The sequence below is a fragment of the Doryrhamphus excisus genome, linkage group LG22, assembly GCF_037039965.1.
Source record: "Doryrhamphus excisus strain RoL-2023G ecotype Guam linkage group LG22, RoL_Dexc_Guam_v1.1, whole genome shotgun sequence".
NCBI lineage: Eukaryota > Metazoa > Chordata > Actinopteri > Syngnathiformes > Syngnathidae > Doryrhamphus > Doryrhamphus excisus.
In genome coordinates, this window is record NC_136378.1 from 3,984,603 (window position 1) to 4,005,278 (window position 20,676).

A 20,676-nucleotide genomic window follows, 5' to 3' on the forward strand; every position below is an offset into this window, starting at 1 on the left:
ACCAGTGACAGACAGACAGTGGTGCATGTTGGCTTCATTGAGAGCATGCTACCCAAAAAAAAAGAAAAAAAGGGGGGAGCTAGCCTGGCACACGTCGTTGGAACAAACCAACAATGTGAACGTGTGCTGTGGGTCAGTTTGTCTGAGACTTGGCTGAGCCTGGAATAGTTCTTCCTCTGGGCCATTGTTGTGGCACACTTTTCATGCAGGAGAAGGAGAAGGAGGAGGTGGGGGTGGGGGGGTGCTGCTTTTTGGTCTCTTTGTATAAAGATTTTTTGAGGCGACAGCTTGGGTGCGGGGTGGGTGGAGACAACTGCAAGCTGAGCAGGCAGCGAGGCAAGCGCGCTCTCAATCCCTCCCTTTCACTCTTTCACTCTTCCAGGAGACGCTCACTCCCGTTGGCGACGGCCACATATGGATGTATGCAAGTACTCTATCGACAAGGAGTGGAATTTTTCCTTTATTTATGCTTTTATGTCATATTTTTTCCGGATACTGAACCACAAATGAGGATTTTATAATGTTTGAAAATTAAGGTTTTTTTTTCCTGTCTTTATTCCCTGCCTCTGGAACTCTCGGCTGCACTAAAATGGGAGCTAAATACAACATTCCCTTTTCGGTATTACTCGCAGTATTTATTTGGATGGCAGCGTTCCATTGTGTCAACTCCAAGACGTTAAAATATAAAGTCTACGAAGAACAGCGAGTGGGCACCGTTATCGCACGTTTAAAAGTGGACGTCGCTGAAGTTTTATCCAAACTACCGAGCTCTCTGTCCTTTCGTTTCAAAGCCATGCAACGGGGAAGCACACCGTTCCTGTCCGTGCGGGAAGACGACGGAGAGATCAGCATCGGTTCCAAAATCGACCGAGAGAAACTCTGTGAAAAGAATTTGAACTGTTCCATTGAATTTGACGTAGTCACGCTCCCGACGGAGTACCTGCAGTTGTTCCACGTAGAGGTGGAAGTATTGGACATAAACGACAACTCCCCGCATTTCTCCCGTGCCATTGTCCCTATTGAGATCTCCGAGAGCGCCTCCGTGGGGACCCGGATCCCGCTTGACGGCGCCATGGATGCAGACGTCGGGGAGAACTCATTGCACTCTTATTCCCTCACTCCAAACAACTTTTTCAAGATAGACATCAGGACCAGAACAGATGGAGCCAAGTACGCGGAGCTGGTGGTCATGCGGGAATTGGATCGGGAGGTTCAGTCCGGCTACCAGCTGCGGCTTACGGCTTCAGATAACGGCGACCCCCCAAAGTCTGGCTCCACTTTGCTTAAAATTAGCATTTCTGATTCAAACGACAACAGCCCGACTTTTGAAGAGCAGGCGTATGTCGTGAATTTGTTGGAGAACTCTCCTCTTGGGACTCTTCTTCTGGATTTAAACGCGACAGATCCAGATGAAGGAACCAACGGAAAGATTGTTTACTCTTTTAGCAGTCACGTTTCGCCGAAGATCTTAGAAACGTTTAAAATCAACCCTGAAAACGGTCATATTACTCTAATTAAGAAGGTGGACTATGAAGCTACTTCGTCTTATGAGCTCGATGTTCAGGCTCAGGATTTAGGCCCAAACTCCATTCCAGGACTTTGCAAAATCGTTGTGAAAGTCGTGGATGTAAACGACAACAAACCCGAAATAAACATCAACTTGATGACGCCAGGTAAAGAGGAAGTGGCGTATATTTCCGAAGGAGCTCCTGTGGATACGTTCATTGCTCTCGTTCGCATCGATGACAGCGACACGGGTTTGAACGGTGAAGTCATGTGCAGGCTACACGGACACGGTCACTTCAGACTGCAGAAGACGTATGAAAAGAACTACATGATCCTCACCAACATCTCGTTGGATAGAGAGAAGAGATCGGAGTACAGCTTAACGGTCATCGCCGAGGACCGAGGTTCCCCGAGTCTCTCCACCATTAAACATTTTACCGTTCAAGTCCTGGATGAGAACGATAATCCGCCTCGTTTTGAAAAGACTCGTTATGAAATATTCAAATCCGAGAACAACTCCCCTGGAGCTTATCTCATGACGGTCGTGGCGTCGGATCCGGATCTGGGTACCAATGGTCAAGTGACATATTCCGTAGTCGATGCCCTAGTACAAGGGAGCCCCATTTCCACGTATGTGACCATTGACCCTTCCAACGGCGCCATTTACGCCCTGAGGAGCTTTGACCACGAAGATGTCGGCCATATTACCTTCATTGTTCAAGCACGTGACGGAGGAAACCCTTCGCTATCCGCTAACACCACCGTACTGCTTACAGTTTTGGATGAAAACGACAATCCGCCAATCATTCACTCCCCGTCTCTTCAAAATCACACCGCTGAACTTCCGGTGTGGAAGTTCGCATCGCCGGGTCAGTTGATCACAGCTCTGAAAGTCACCGACCGTGACGCCGGCGCCAACGGAGAGTTGAGCTGCTCCATCGTCGGCGGAAACGAAGACGGCCTTTTTGTCATGGACGCTCGGCGATGTGAGCTAAGAACCAACGCGAGCTTAGAACAAGTCCAAAGGGACGTGATGGAGATCAGGTTAGAAGTCCAGGACAGGGGCGCAAATCGACTCACTGCGGGGGCCCTGCTCAAGATCACCCTGCAGGAGAACATGGACATACTGCCCCCGCTTTATCCAACGGGGTCCAGCCAGTCCGCTTTGGATCTCTCCCTCATTATTATCATATCCTTGGGGGCGGTTTGTGCTCTGCTGCTTATCGTCATGGTGATGTTTGCCACAAGTCGCTGCACCCGGGAAAAGAAGGACCCCAAGCGAAACTACAATTGCAGAGTGGCGGAAAACAGTTATCAAAATCATCCGAAGAAGCCGACGAGGCAAATCCACAAAGCGGACATTACCCTGGTGCCGACCGTTAACGGGACGCTACCTGTCCGGTCCCACCCGCATTCCCCAGCGGCTTCTCCTGCTCCTGAAAGAGGAACCCTAGGGAGCAGGCAGAGCCATCACAGCCACCAGTCATTAAATAGTCTTGTTACTATTTCCTCCAATCATGTGGCGGAGAATTTTGCCCTGGAGTTGGCTCACACCACACCTCCTGTTGAGGTAAGACATATGATATTGTTTTCCTGATATACAGTAAACCTCGGATATATCGGACTCGGATATATCGAAAATTCGCTCACAACGGACAGATAAAAAAGAACCGATTTTTCTGTAATGCATTTCCAATAAAAATTCATTGCATATATCGGATTTTTTATAACGGATTTCGTCTATTTCGGACAAAATCTCCAGTTCCGTTCCAATGCATTTCCGTTAAATTTCCCTCGCATATATCGGATGGCCGCATCGTGGCGCTCCGATTCGCCGAATTGTGACAGGCCGCTATACGACGTCATTTGCAGCGTTGCCTTTTTATAACGGATAAAATCCGATTTACGCATATACCGGATATAAATCCGATATATGCGTAAAACGGACATTTTCCGCATTTCGCTTATATCGAACAAAACCAGTGTGAACAATTGAATCCGATATATCCGAGGTTTACTGTAGTAAAATTATTTAGTCCACATTCCAAATTTATATCATTATCTCACCTCCAGCTCACTTTATGTTTGTGTTGAACATCACAATCAGAAGTCATGCACCCCCCCCCAAACAGCATTTACGTTACATTGTCTTGTGATTTTTGCTTGTTTGACTCCATTCATTTTTTCCCTTTTCATCTTTTATTTATTTTTTTTGTTTGTCCTTTGTCCTTTTTTTTCTTATTCTCTGGGGATTGTAGCAAGTCTCACAGCTTCTGTCCATGCTCCATCAGGGCCAGTACCAGCCACGGCCAAGTTTCAGAGGCAACAAATACACCAGGAGCTACAGGTAATGCAAACATCTGGAAATGACTTAAATAAATGTGTCCCACTCCTCTCCATCAGTAGCATGGACAATGACGATGAGTTGGTGGATGTCCAAAATGCGGCCCTCGGCTTGATTTTGGTTTCCTCCCGGAGTAGGGAATACTAAATACTAAATGCTGTAAAACTGCCAGTGAATATTCTCACTCATTCAGGTCATTGTATTGTCAGGGCATTAAAAGCAATGGCAATGACTGTTCAGGTTGTTATGGACCTGAATAATGATTCCATTAATCGTTTAGCACTTCCTGCTAAATATTATGCTAACTATTATGCTAAATATTATGGATCCCTTACCAACCCATCAGACTACAGCTGTCCTATCTAGTATTTGAGTATAAACTAATTACAGCTGTTCTAGATAGTCTTTTCACATGAACTGATGATGACTACAGCTGTCCTATCTAGTCTTTTAGCATAAGCTCACTGGATATGTCCTATCTAGTCTTTTAGCATGAACTAACTACAATTACCCAATATAAGCATTGAGCATGGGCTGATGAAGACTACAGCTGTCCTATCTAGTCTATTAGCATGACGTCACTGGATATGCCCTATCTAGTCTTTTAGCATGAACTAACTACAATAGCGCAATAAAAGCATTGAGCATGGACTGATGAAGACTACAGCTGTCCTATCTAGTCTTTTAGCATGAGCTCACTGGATATGTCCTATCTAGTCGTTTAGCATGAAAGACTGGATAGATTGCCCAATTTAGGAATTGAGCATGGACTGATGAAGACGAAAGCTGTCCTATCTAGTAATTTAGCATGAGCTCACTGGAGATGTCCTATCTAGTCTTTTAGCATAAACTAACCACAATTGCCCAAAATAGGCATTGAGTATGAACTGATGAAGACTACAGGTGTCCTATCTAGTCTTTTAGCATGAACTAACTACAATAGCCCAATATAGGCATTGAGCATGAACTGATGAAGACTACAGCTGTCCTATCTAGTCTTTTAGCATGAGCTCAGTGGAGATGTCATATCTAGTCTTTTAGCATGAACTAACTACAATAGCCCAATATAGGCATTGAGCAGGAACTGATGACGACTACAGCTGTCCTATCTAGTCTTTTAGCATGAGCTCACTGGAGATATCCTATCTAGTCTTTTAGCATGAACTAACTACAATTGCCCAAAATAGGCATTGAGCATGAACTGATGAAGACTACAGCTGTCCGATCTAGTCTTTTAGCATGAGCTCAGTGGAGATGTCCTATCTAGTCTTTTAGCATGAACTAACTACAATTGCCCAATATAGGCATTGAGCAGGAACTGATGAAGACGAAAGCTGTCCTATCTAGTCTTTTAGCATGAACTCACTGGAGATGTCCTATTTAGTCTTTTAGCATGAACTAACTACAATTGCCCAATATAGGCATTGATCATGGACTGATGAAGACTACTGCTGTCCTATCTAGTCTTTTAGCATGAGCTCAGTGGAGATGTCCTATCAAGTCTTTTAGCATGAACTAACTACAATTGCCTAATATAGGCATAGAGCATGAACTGATGAAGACTACAGCTGTCCTATCTAGTCTTTGAGAATGAATTGATGCGAGCTGGACTGTCCGCACAGGCTTCATCAATGAAATGCCCTGACAATACTGTCAAATTAAACAAGCGTGTTAGTTTGTTTTTACAATAAATAACTAAATGTATGTGGATCCCTGAGGAACACCCTGGATTAAAAACTCATCTCTGAAATTGTTTCAAATGTTGTCATCTACAGGTATGCCCTGAACGAGATGGATAAATTCAGTCTCAAGGACAGCGGTCGTGGTGACAGCGAGGCAGGCGACAGCGACTACGAGCCTGGCAGGGAGTCGCCCTTTGATAGACTCCTTGGTGAGGGATTTACCGAGCTTTATGCTCCCGATGTCCATCACAGAATGCATGCAGGTAGTCTTCCTTCACACGCTTACCTTCAAATCCCTTCATTTCTGTCCTGACACTTGTTTTTTTAGCCTCTATTTCCACATTGCATTGCAGGGAACAAGAAAACGTGAATCACAGTTTGCTTGCTTAGGACCGAGACAGTTTCATCATGGCATGCACGTGCATTTTGAATCGGTTTTTTTTTGCATGTAACATTATAATTGTAAAACTATAAAAACCTGTTTTGTGTTAACGTTTCTTGCCGTCTGTTCCACTGTTGTTATTTTTATGCGACCATCTGGATCGGCGGGTTTAAGAGATTATTAATAGAGTATGCCTACCTCATAGTTATGCAAATATTTACATTGTTGTGGAGAATTCTTCCGGCGGTTAAAACAATCATTAGTCTTCTTATACATAAACAAACCAATGCAGAAACTAAAGCCACGCAGCCCTGATTTTAATTCATGTGTACAGTTGGATTGGCAGCTTTGTAATTATCATTTTCTTTTTCAATTTAAATATTTAATTTTGACCCTCTTATCAGTCAGCACACACGGTATGCAGCGGCTTCCCTTTGCGGTGCAACCATATGCACTTTTCATCTGCTCTAAGATGTATAATAAATGCTGCTTTCATGTTAATGAAGTCATTCAATTGAAGAAGTCAGACGTGCATCCGCCTTTAATGACGGCATATTTGATTTGTCTAATTTGGTCTTCAGAGATTTTCTGGGAGGACATGTATTATTGAGGAGGAACATAAAAGGGAAAGACGTCGAGTTCCTTTCAATGGCATTGAACAGTCTAGTTGGATTGTTTCTTTTTATCGGAAATTCACAGCAAGGCATCAGACGCAGAGAAAAAAATAATAATTAAAAAGTATTCACGAGCAATTATGATTGTTTTCATTTTTAAAACAGGCTGAAACCAACGACAGTAAACCTCGGATATATCGGACTCGAAAGATTCGGTTATTACTAAAAATGAAGAATATTACTTCCAAAAAAATTCACTTATCACTATCAGATCTTGAACTGATAAACCTTGATAAACGAGGGATTACTGTACAGTAAACCTCGGATATATCGGACTCGAAAGATTCGGTTATTACTAAAAATGAAGAATATTACTTCCAAAAAAATTCACTTATCACTATCAGGTCTTGAACTGATAAACCTTGATAAACGAGGGATTACTGTACAGTAAACCTCGGACATATCGGACTCGAAAGATTCGGTTATTACTAAAAATGAAGAATATTACTTCCAAAAAAATTCACTTATCACTATCAGATCTTGAACTGATAAACCTTGATAAACGAGGGATTACTGTACAGTAAACCTCGGATATATCGGACTCGAAAGATTCGGTTATTACTAAAAATGAAGAATATTACTTCCAAAAAAATTCACTTATCACTATCAGGTCTTGAACTGATAAACCTTGATAAACGAGGGATTACTGTACAGTAAACCTCGGACATATCGGACTCGAAAGATTCGGTTATTACTAAAAATGAAGAATATTACTTCCAAAAAAATTCACTTATCACTATCAGGTCTTGAACTGATAAACCTTGATAAACGAGGGATTACTGTACAGTAAACCTCGGATATATCGGACTCGAAAGATTCGGTTATTACTAAAAATGAAGAATATTACTTCCAAAAAAATTCACTTATCACTATCAGGTCTTGAACTGATAAACCTTGATAAACGAGGGATTACTGTACAGTAAACCTCGGATATATCGGACTCGAAAGATTCGGTTATTACTAAAAATGAAGAATATTACTTCCAAAAAAATTCACTTATCACTATCAGGTCTTGAACTGATAAACCTTGATAAACGAGGGATTACTGTACAGTAAACCTCGGACATATCGGACTCGAAAGATTCGGTTATTACTAAAAATGAAGAATATTACTTCCAAAAAAATTCACTTATCACTATCAGGTCTTGAACTGATAAACCTTGATAAACGAGGGATTACTGTACAGTAAACCTCGGATATATCGGACTCGAAAGATTCGGTTATTACTAAAAATGAAGAATATTACTTCCAAAAAAATTCACTTATCACTATCAGGTCTTGAACTGATAAACCTTGATAAACGAGGGATTACTGTACAGTAAACCTCGGATATATCGGACTCGAAAGATTCGGTTATTACTAAAAATGAAGAATATTACTTCCAAAAAAATTCACTTATCACTATCAGGTCTTGAACTGATAAACCTTGATAAACGAGGGATTACTGTACAGTAAACCTCGGACATATCGGACTCGAAAGATTCGGTTATTACTAAAAATGAAGAATATTACTTCCAAAAAAATTCACTTATCACTATCAGGTCTTGAACTGATAAACCTTGATAAACGAGGGATTACTGTACAGTAAACCTCGGACATATCGGACTCGAAAGATTCGGTTATTACTAAAAATGAAGAATATTACTTCCAAAAAAATTCACTTATCACTATCAGGTCTTGAACTGATAAACCTTGATAAACGAGGGATTACTGTACAGTAAACCTCGGATATATCGGACTCGAAAGATTCGGTTATTACTAAAAATGAAGAATATTACTTCCAAAAAAATTCACTTATCACTATCAGGTCTTGAACTGATAAACCTTGATAAACGAGGGATTACTGTACAGTAAACCTCGGATATATCGGACTCGAAAGATTCGGTTATTACTAAAAATGAAGAATATTACTTCCAAAAAAAATCACTTATCACTATCAGGTCTTGAACTGATAAACCTTGATAAACGAGGGATTACTGTACAGTAAACCTCGGATATATCGGACTCGAAAGATTCGGTTATTACTAAAAATGAAGAATATTACTTCCAAAAAAATTCACTTATCACTATCAGGTCTTGAACTGATAAACCTTGATAAACGAGGGATTACTGTACAGTAAACCTCGGATATATCGAACTCGAAAGATTCGGTTATTACTAAAAATGAAGAATATTACTTCCAAAAAAATTCACTTATCACTATCAGGTCTTGAACTGATAAACCTTGATAAACGAGGGATTACTGTACAGTAAACCTCGGACATATCGGACTCGAAAGATTCGGTTATTACTAAAAATGAAGAATATTACTTCCAAAAAAATTCACTTATCACTATCAGGTCTTGAACTGATAAACCTTGATAAACGAGGGATTACTGTACAGTAAACCTCGGATATATCGGACTCGAAAGATTCGGTTATTACTAAAAATGAAGAATATTACTTCCAAAAAAATTCACTTATCACTATCAGGTCTTGAACTGATAAACCTTGATAAACGAGGGATTACTGTACAGTAAACCTCGGATATATCGGACTCGAAAGATTCGGTTATTACTAAAAATGAAGAATATTACTTCCAAAAAAATTCACTTATCACTATCAGGTCTTGAACTGATAAACCTTGATAAACGAGGGATTACTGTACAGTAAACCTCGGACATATCGGACTCGAAAGATTCGGTTATTACTAAAAATGAAGAATATTACTTCCAAAAAAATTCACTTATCACTATCAGGTCTTGAACTGATAAACCTTGATAAACGAGGGATTACTGTACAGTAAACCTCGGATATATCGGACTCGAAAGATTCGGTTATTACTAAAAATGAAGAATATTACTTCCAAAAAAATTCACTTATCACTATCAGGTCTTGCAGCGTTTGCAGCATTGCCTGCGCGTCCAGGTACATTGGAAACATAGTCAAGGAAGTGCCTTTTTATAACGGATAAAATCCGATTTACGCATATACCGGATATAAATCCGATATTTGCGTAAAACGGACATTTTCCGGTATCCGCATATAACGGATTTCGCTTATATCGGACAAAACCAGTGGGAACAATTGAATCCGATATATCTGAGGTTTACTGTATATGTTGCAGTAATTCACCATGATGTATTTCTTACTGTCTTCTCAGGTATGAGATTCTGCACCGAGGAGTGTCGAGTCCTGGGTCATTCAGATCAATGCTGGATGCCCCCACTGGCGTCCCCAGCGTCATCCTCCTCAGACTACCGAAGTAATCTCTACATTCCTGGGGAGGAGGCCCGCCAACCAGCTGAACTTTCCCCAGAAATCACTCCACAACCGTGTCCTGAAAGTACAACAGACCGGAGTCAAAGCTTCTCCACTTTCGGGAAAGACCTGGGCAGAGGGGAAGATCATGGAGATCATGGAGGAGATGAAGACCTATGCGGAACATCGTTGTTGTCTGAGATGAGCAGTGTTTTCCAGCGGCTTCTGCCCCAAGGTTTGGATTCATACGTTCAAGTGAACGAGAACCAGAAAGGAACCAGTCTCAGCGGTATCGGCGTACCAATGACTGGATCTTTAGATCGAAGAAGGGGCCATCTTCCAGGCAAGGCCAACGCCTCTGTTCACCAGCAGGGCGTGGCAGCATGGGCGGCCAATACTCACTTCCAGAATCCGGGAAGCGGCATGGTTCCATCCGGTCACCACCAGGGCGGCAGCTACCACACCCTGAAAGCCAGCACTAAGCTCAGCTGCCAGAATAACAGTCACAAGAACTCTCAGGCGGCCAAAAACGGCTCGCAGAACCTCAAACAGACTCTGGTGCAGCCTTCCCACGCTCCAGCGCCTATACCTGTACCCCTTCCCGTTCCGTCATCCAAGTGGCTTCCTGCCATGGAGGAAATCCCAGAAAACTACGAAGAGGACGATTTTGACTCGGTGCTGAGCCATCTACAGGGGAAACGTAGCGAGAGCCGCCACGAGCTGGTGGACGCCAGCGAGCTTGTGGCTGAGATCAACAAACTGCTGCAGGACGTCCGGCAGAGCTAGACGCCCGTTTCGTTTTTTTTTTTTTATCGCCTATTTATTCAAAAAGGAACAATAACATGAGACCTGCAATTGTCGTTAAAGTTGCATTTCTAATGTAGTAATTGTGTTATGTGAACGCTAAGTACCCCAAAAATATTTGTAATTGTTGGATGGTACAAAATGTACGTCACTCCACCGTATTTATCTTTGTATTTTAAAAATACACTTGTATACTTATATTTATTAAAAAAATATGTACATAAACTTAACCAAAGGTCTATTTTTATATTTTTTTGAATGCATGTTGAGTACAAACGTTGTATTGAGATTTTGACATGCGCTTGACATTCTGAATATTTAAATGTTTTACTTATTTCTTTGTATTGCTTAATAATATTATGTACACATGAATATATGAATTTAATGACACTCGTTCTTGTGAAGTCTTTGAGAAAGTATATGGCACACAAATAAAATGCAACGACTTGATATGCCGTCTTATTGTATTACTTCATGTAGTACCTGTTTTAGGTTTGTGCAAGTGATTAATTATGTATATTTATTAATATTATTATTTAAAATTATTAATTTAATTAATTTATTTTTAATAAAATAAAAAATATACATATATAATTAATATATTAATTATTAATTTAATTAATTTTAATATTTTTTTAAATATTATATATATATGTTTATATTTTTTTAATTGAAAAAAAGAATATATATATTTGTTTATATATTTGTTTTATTAAAAATATTAAAATTAATTTAATTAATAATTAATATGATATTAATTATATATGTATATTTTTATTTTATTAAAAATAATTTAAATTTATATATATGTTTTTTTTTCCCACAATGAAACTACCAATTTAATTTTTAGTAATTTCCACAAGTGGTTCCAGGTGGACATGCTGTCTTCACAGCCGGTTAATGGGTGACACCTAGAGGAAAGCCATGTTCACCTTAAAATGCAGAGACCAGGAGCTCCCACCCACCAAGCCCTGATACAACACTGTAGAGACTGAGCCCTCTAGTGGCCGGACAATGATACTGCAGGGTTTAAAAAAGGGACACAGTTTTAGGTTTGCATCTTCCATTCAACACAAGGTTTTGACCTGTCAGAAAAATGTCCATTCATTTTCAATGGCAATGTTGTTGCAATCACCATGGAAACCAATACAGTTATACAGTGGTTAGCTACATCCTGATTATTCATTCATTCATTGGGGGGCGGGGCGCCGGACCCATCCTAGCTGTCTTCAAACGAGAGGCGGGGTACACCCTGGACTGGTGGCCAGCTAATCACAGGGCACATATAGACAAACAACCATTCACACTCACATTCATGTGGAGTTTGCATGTTCTCCCCGTGCATGCGTGGGTTTTCTCCGGGTACTCCGGTTTCCTCCCACATTCCAAAAACATGCTAGGTTAATTAGCGACTCCAAATTGTCCATAGGTATGAATGTGAGTGTGAATGGTTGTTTGTCTATATGTGCCCTGTGATTGGCTGGCGACCAGTCCAGGGTGTACCCCGCCTCTCGCCCCAAGACAGCTGGGATAAGCTCCTGCACCACCCGCGACCCTGGTGAGAATAAGTGGTAGAAAATAAATGAATGAATGAGTTCTCCTCCTATTTTGTGTGGAAGTGGTAACTTTTTGGTTTCTTATTTTGTCTTCCCCCACCCTCGGCCATCTCTGCGTGGAGTTTGCATGTTCTCCCCGTGCAGGCGTGGGTTTTCTCCGGGTACTCCGGTTTCCTCCCACATTCCAAAAACATGCTAGGTTAATTAGCGACTCCAAATTGTCCATAGGTATGAATGTGAGTGTGAATGGTTGTTTGTCTATATGTGCCCTGTGATTGGCTGGCGAGTAGCCTCTCGCCCAAAGACAGCTGGGATAGGCTCCAGCACCCCTCGTGAGGAATATTTGGATTTGAGAGTGGATTTCAGAGCTGGTATCGGAGGTGTGGATATTTCGGTATCACTCCAAACTTGGTGGAAAGTACGTGGAGAGGTGCGTCGATCTCGCGCAGGAGCGTCATGCTTATTTTCACCGCTGGCCACATCACAGTCAAGGTTCCTGTCCCAGCGCCACAGCTTTCCAAACATTATCGCTTCCTAGAATTGTGGGATTTGGTCAATTCCCTTTCCGTGTGGCGTTATTGTAATTTGGATTTTGCACTTCTCGGCCATCATACAGTAATGATTGACGGATTATCACCAAATGAGCTAATGCTATTTGTGAAGGAGAGTAAATAATGATTAAAAAGATCACAGTTTGGATATGAGAAACAACATTCCACCGCTAAGTGGAGCTCTTTTTCTCCAGAAACCAACTCTCGGATTCCCTTCCATGTCTTTGAATCTGGCAGCCAGCTGCCTGACTGAAGCAGCATATGGCCGATTGTGACGCTATAACAAAAGAATGGATAGAATCTGTCAATATCGCCGCTTTCTACAAACAGTGGCATCATTTCACCTGGTAGCAGATGTGTCTCAAATCTGGCAACTGTTTCTGATCTGATTAAGCTTGATTACATTTGCAGCTGGTGTTCAAATGCATCCATGCACATTTTAATTGGATTATTCATCTTCTTACGCGGAGCCTGAATGGATCGTTTTTCACAGGCATCATCATTTCCCTTTTGTACAGGGCGCCGTGATTCAGAAGCATAGCAACACACTTTTTCACGCTTGAAATCGTGGCCTTGAATAACTCTTATGTCACATGCCAAGGTACCTGCTTGTTCAATTCAGGTTCTCTCATCGTTTCCTGAAACAGGAGGAAAGTTTCCTTCCTTTCTGAAGGAGCTTCCAACACGTATGACATGATGACATCTTTTATTATTGATGTGAGATTTGCTCCTACTCTTAGGTGCCAAGTTAGTTCATGCATCCATGTTCTGTTGTATCGAAACAATGGCTTGATGTGCAGGGTTTGATTACATTTGATATTCATATGAATTTACACCACCGCTCAAAAGTTTGGGTTAACTTGGAATTTTTTTTGTCCAGTCTGAGATATGGCTTTTTCTTGGCGGTCCTGCTATGAAGTCCAGCATCCTGAAGTCGCCGCTTCACTGTTGATACTGATAACTGGTGATTGACGGGTACTATTTAGTGCAGCTGCCAGGTGACGACCTGTGAGGCGTCTTTGTCTTAAACTACACACTCTCAGATATTTGTCTTCTTGCACAGTTGTGCAGCGTTTTTCTGTCCTTGTTAGACCCAGTTTGTGCTGCTAGTTAACAGCATGGTAATTCATTTTAATTGTTTGTGAAACGGATGAAAATGGTTTGTGAAATGCATGAAAATGTTTTTCTTTGAAAAACAAAGAAATTTGCAATTGCAATTTCTTTTTCTTGGAGATTTTAGTTTTAGTTTAGATTTTTAGATGGCTTTTCTAATAATGTGCAACGTTTTTCTGTCCTTGTTAGACCCAGTGTGTGCTGCTCTCTGAAGGGAGTAGTTAACAGCATGGTACGAGATTTTAGTTTTAGTTTAGATTTTTTAGATGGGTTTTCTAATAATGTGCAACGTTTTTCTGTCCTTGTTAGACCCAGTTTGTGCTGCTCTCTGAAGGGAGTAGTTAACAGCATGGTAAGAGATTTTAGTTTTAGTTTAGATTTTTTAGATGGGTCTTCTAATAATCTATTAGCCTTATAAAATGATGAACTTGGATTAGCAGCCATACCAGGAGATTGATGCAGAGGACTGACAGTTGTTGATAGTAGGCCTCTATGCAAAAATGTAGATTCTTCTTTGAAAATCATCTGATTCATTTTAATTGTTTGTGAAATGGATAAAATTGTTTTTCTTTGGAAAACAAAGAAATTTGCAAGTGATCCCAAACTTTTGAGTCAATTTGCCGCATCACTGTAGAAGCCCTGGGGTTCAAAATGTAAAAAAAAAAAAGTATCATCTTATACACCAGAATGTACAAGAACTGTAAAAATCACTGCCATGAAACTACAGTGCAGTACTACAAAGATATTTCACTGTAAAAAAAAAAATAAACTTTTGATATTTATTTTTCCTTATTATTTGATCATTCCGCACATTCGTCTATATAAATCCCTCACTGTTCTCCGCACAATTAGATAATATCAACTTCAGTTTGTGCTGTCTGAGGATTGACAATCTAATTTCCTGAGGCAGGCGAGAAGGTTCATTACTCCCATTACTGAGTCCTCACAGCTTCGGCTAACGGGACCAAAATCACATAACTCTATTACAATTGCAGCATTCTTATTGCACTGCACAGATTATTGGGACTGATGACCACTATCTGTAATGAGTCCCCCCCCCTCAAACCCCCAGTTTAATTCTGTTCCCTGTATAACCTTCCTGCTTTCACTGCAGCAGTCTCTTAACCAAAGACTGATAGTATAATCTGCTAAAGCGTTTTACTATACAAGAGAATACATCTACAGTATACTCATGTAATCAATTGTTGGTTGCTATATTCTTCAATTACTATAATGTCTGTTATGATAATCAATAATAATTAATCACACAATAAATAAAAACAAACTTAGTTATTTTGCTGGCGTCAATATACGATTTTCAAAAAATGCTTTTCCCACCTTGCGGTCCCGCTTCTGGGTAGTCGTCCCCTTACAATGGCCTCCATGTCTCCTGGTATCTCCTCCAGCCTCTTGACACGGCTAACCTTCTTTCCACAGATGTGCCGTTAGCTTCCTTGGCTTGCAGACACCGCCTCAAGCTACCTTGAGCGGTTGAGGACACTGGCAAAACGGAAAAGTGATGAAATAAAAATAATAGTCTGTAGTCAGCGACTGCAGAAGCATTTATTTAGCAATTATCCTGATTGCAAATCATCTCCAGTGTTGTTTACTACAAGACCAGGTGAAATTGATTGACAATCAGTCCCTGTCCAAATGGGTCACTCCTGTTTTTGTTTTCCCAATCACATCCACAGTGTTGAAATATAAGTAAATAATTAAAATATTTTTATTATAACTTTGAATAGTTATAATTAATTATAATAATTTGTACAATATATATTTTGAATGAGAAAAAATGTCATTAGTGTGTAAAATGTAATTTAAAAATTATGTTTGTAAAACATAATTTTCCAATTTGAATGAATTTGTAAAATATATGTAATTTTTAATTGACCAAAAACATTAGTATAGTTAGAGTCAGTAAAATTTATTATTTATTTATTTCTATTATTTTATTTATTTATTTCCCCAATCACATCCACACAGTGTTGAAACAGTAAATAATTCAAATATTTTAATTATAATTAAGTTTTATAATTTGTACAATATATATTTTGAATGAGAAAAAAGGGGCATTAGTGTGTAAAATGTCATAAAAAAAATACATTTTATATAATATAATTTTCCAATTTGAATTAATTTGTAAAATATAATTTTTAAATGACAAAAAATATTAGTATAGTTAAAATGATACATATATGTAATAGTAAGTTTGTCAATTTTCAAATGGGTCACTCCTGTTTTTGTTTTCCCAAACACATCCACAGAGTGTTGAAACAGTAAATAATTAAAATTATAATTTTATTATAATTTTTTATAGTTAAAATTTTTACAATATACGTATATTTGGAATGTGAAAAAGGGGCATTAGTGTGTAAAATGTAATAAAAAAAATCTGTTTATATAATATAATTTTCCAATTTGAATTAATTTGTAAAATATAATTTTTAAATGACAAAAAATATTAATATAGTTAGTCTGTAAAATAGATTTAAAATGATACATATATGTAATAGTACATTTTGTAATTTTTTTAGAAAGCTGTAATAAACTGCCAGAGACATTGCATAAAGAAAAGATAAACATTACAATAAAAATGATTAAATAATAATGACATGAAATGTACATTATTACATTAACATTAACAGTTTGTTGCTTACTTGCTGGTGAAGCTGTGGACTCTGTTCTCTTGCTGTATCATGTCTGTTCTGTATGTGACCGGAAGGTGGCAGTAGAGCTCCATATAGATCTTCCCATAGCGAACCGCCATCACACTTTCCAATCTAAACGGACCTCCAGCTATGAAACAACAATAGTCACACAAATAGGTATTATCCTTACTCGAATCCCATTGACCAAACAAACCGCTTGAAAAAGATTAGGCACATCCTACTTAGTGTGTTGGCGGAAACAATATCCACATCGGTCTGTTTCACCTCCATGGCGATTATTACATTATTAATTAACATAGCTTGTAGCTGTTTACAATAAATCAGGTTAGTAGACAGGATGTAATAATGTTCTCGGTAGATTATGTATGTTTAGCCAGGGGAGGCTTGGGGAAAATGCATTTTAAATACAGCTTAATATAAACCAATTTGAAGAAGAAGATGGTGGATGTGTAGGAGTATCTGGCAACAACGTGCAAAAAACAACATTGCATATTTTCTCATGCTCTTTGTCTGTATGTATTACTTTTGATTGACAGACCCAATATCCTATGAGATGTCTGGAATTCTTTCAGCTCTCATTAAAAAAACCTCCCATCCAATCAGAAGGCTAGATTAGAGCGAGTGGATGGGGAGTTGCACATTAAAGCAAAAGTACTAGACGCATACCCATATTGATTGCTACGAATAAGAAGATGAAGTAATAATAATTAGAGCTGTCAATCGATGTAATCACGAATAATTGCATTTTGTCCATAGTTAAGTAACAGCCATTTTTCAAAAAGAGAGTTAATTTAGTTTCCTTTCATGCATTAGTTCCTGGTTCGTGCCCTTATTTTGTATTCACTTCCTGTTTTGCTATGTTCCGTTTTCCTTTGCTTTGCATTTATCCGTCTTTTATGTCTATTTAGCTCAGGCGCGTTTAAAAGACAAACGTCTTTTGAAAAATTGATATTGTTCCTGTCATATCTTGACACAATACATAATAAATGTTGAAAATATTTCCACACTTAGACTAGCTAGTGCTAATGCTAATGCTAATGCTATATACAGCCATTGTCAACTTCAGCAATGGTGGTCACATTGAAAAACAAAACAAAATAAAATAAAAAAAAAAACTAAAAAACACTCATATGTCAAGATACTACTACATAAATGACAATAAAAAAAACCTTCCATACCATCTGTTATAACTCAAATGACAGCAACAATATATAAACAACTATGGTCCTATTCCAAGAGGCGGGGCTTAGAAAATACACTTTTCTTTGTCCATTTCTGGTCAATATTAGTTCTCGTTTGTGGCTACACAATCACCGCAAACTACAGCGTGAGGCGAGGGTCAAACAGGGCATGTTCAAGCATCAAAAAATGTGTGGCGTTAAAGGAAATCTTTGCTAACACATTATTAACCTTAACTTTGACAGGCATAGTAATAATAAATGAAAATGTACTGCTAATTGGACTGTGTGGAAGAGACTCAAAAATAAACAATGAGGGAAGGGTTTTGCCTCAAGGCTGCTATAAATAATTCCATCTTTTCACATGCAAGACCCTGACACATATCTTTTTTATTATGTTCAATCGCCACATTCTTTTTCTTTTATTTCCATCAACCTGCATTGAGCCGTAGCGAAGAATGTAAAAACCTCAAAAATAAATTTAATAAATATTTCAGGCAAATTAATTCTCATAAACAACCAAATGTTTTTTTAACCAATAAAAATCAAATGCTTTAAATAGGATAATATGTGTCCCATAGAGCTTTAAGTCACGACATGATGCACATATTGTACACAAACCAAGGCAAATTGTGGCAGAAATTGTTGACGTTAACCGAAAAACACGCTAACTGGGGCGGACGCTAACCGAGGTTCCATTGTTGCTTTTTTTTTAGTTAACTAATAAATTATTATTTGACCATAGAGTGGTTTGTCTTCTTTGTCCTTCTTCCTCATTCCGTTTGAAACATTTTCAGTCGGACCTAATGAAGGTGATGTTATGGTTCCCATTACATATCATATAGCCAATGGCAAATCTACACTTGGTCTATGTGATCGATACCGGATGATTTCACCCATGAATGGTCAGTATGGTCTCGGAATTGGGAGCATAAAACCTTAAAAACTATATTTAGAAAGTCATACACAGGCTGTCTGTGCTCCAATTATAAAAATATTCCATTTATGAATTGTTTATTTTCTCATATATTGTTCTTCCATCACATGTACTGACACACTGACAGGTAAGTGATGTCTTGGGTGTAATGCCTAGTAATTGAATGAAGATTAAGAAATTTAATTTAATTTAATTTAATTTAATTTAATTTAATTTAATTTAATTTAATTTAATTTAATTTAATTTAATTTAATTTAATTTAATTTAATTTAATTTAATTTAATTTAATTTAATTTAATTTAATTTAATTTAATTTTTATTTTATTTTACTTTATTTTATTTAGTTGGAAGTTGAAAGAGTGAAGCTTCGAAATTTGAAACATGAAGTCACAAATTATCCAAGCTACTATACTCTGACCACTTTGCATATTTAATTTAATTTAATTTAATTTAATTTAATTTAATTTAATTTAATTTAATTTAATTTAATTTAATTTAATTTAATTTAATTTAATTTAATTTAATTTAATTTAATTTAATTTAATTTAATTTAATTTAATTTAATTTTTATTTTACTTTATTTTATTTAGTTGGAAGTTGAAAGAGTGAAGCTTCGAAATTTGAAACATGAAGTCACAAATTATCCAAGCTACTATACTCTGACCACTTTGCATATTTAATTTAATTTAATTTAATTTAATTTAATTTAATTTAATTTAATTTAATTTAATTTAATTTAATTTAATTTAATTTAATTTAATTTAATTTTATTTTATTTTATTTTATTTTATTTTATTTTATTTTATTTTATTTTATTTTATTTTATTTTATTTTATTTTATTTTATTTTATTTTATTTTATTTTATTTTATTTTATTTTATTTTATTTTGCTTTCTGCACTGATTGAAATTTCATATATGCTTGTATGTCGAGCATGTATAGCATATTTGACAATAAAGTTGATTTTGACTTTTTGACTTTTACTTCAAACATTTACATTTACTCTGTAAAACTGGGCGGGATCCACTCCACTCCGATATGACACCATGCGTAGGATGCGTAGAGCTCCACTATGCTCTCAGTGTGCCCCAGAAGCTGACTATGCACTGACACCTTATGGCTGGACCTCTCAGCAGCACCCACTTCTGCTAAGTGAGAATAGAAACTTCAAAACAATACGTGCTTTCACTGTTAAATCCCCAAATACCAGAAAACTCTTCAATAGTCTCTTGTGAGGTAATGTTGCCAGATATAGCGACAAAGTCGGCAACACTGTTTCCACTTCCTTCGGTTCATGTCCCTCCCTGCTTTATACACACTAAGCTCAAATTTACCAGCACGGTGACTCGACATCCGGCTGCCCAGTGAAGTGTAGGGGAGATAATAATCCATAATTTACAATAACACTCATTAATAATAAAGGGAATTGGAGTGCCCTGAGAAGCCCAGTGCAATTAGCCCTGAAGCAACACTGTGGCTTACCGGCCTCATCGTGTGGTTTAGCAGCTTTATTACAAAGCAGCAGCATCAGATCGCAAAGCGGCGTAAAAGAATAAGCCTGTGGGATGCAGCCTGATAGTGACCTGTAGTAGACAGAACACCATTGCACTCTGTGTTAGTCAGAGGGGGGACGTTTCTAGCATATATTTCATTAGCAAACAAAGAAAAAGGGCCTTGTACTTGCTGAGCATCTCACCTTAGTGGATTCATTCAGTCTATAAAGGATTATTATTATTTATATAATAACAAAGATATGGTAATATATTTGTACTGTATGAGTATTATCTGCAAGACGCATAAGTTGGTTAGTGGTCTCTCAAAGCGGGGTTACAGGTCCGTCACATCTATTTCTATCCCTCCCTGACAGCCACAGAGACCTCCTTGAGCCTCAACCCCCCCCAACTGACCTTAAAGTCAATCAGAGCTGATTTGGCTGCTCTCCAGCATGAGGCAGATATTTTTTATTTTAACTTAGAATCACTTTTGACAAGCACTTATTTCCCTAAAATAAACACTGTAAATCCGAATAAAAAGTGA

General features: G+C 38.1%; 1 protein-coding gene across 3 annotated transcripts; it reads left to right on the plus strand.

Moving 5' to 3' along the window:
• The first annotated feature begins 333 nt into the window (after positions 1 to 333).
• pcdh18b (protocadherin 18b) lies at positions 334 to 11,070 on the plus strand. 3 transcript variants are annotated; one of them, XM_058063551.2, is made up of 4 exons: positions 334 to 3,076; positions 3,765 to 3,853; positions 5,626 to 5,795; positions 9,731 to 11,070. In XM_058063551.2, the coding sequence occupies exons 1-4, from the start codon at positions 590 to 592 to the stop codon at positions 10,612 to 10,614; spliced, it is 3,630 nt and encodes a 1,209-aa protein (XP_057919534.2). In that variant the 5' UTR covers positions 334 to 589; the 3' UTR covers positions 10,615 to 11,070. The 3 variants fall into 3 exon arrangements, with proteins under 3 accessions (XP_057919534.2, XP_057919536.2, XP_057919535.2); XM_058063553.2 differs by having other exon boundaries at positions 5,626 to 5,741; XM_058063552.2 differs by having other exon boundaries at positions 3,798 to 3,853.
• Positions 11,071 to 20,676: the final 9,606 nt, after the last annotated feature.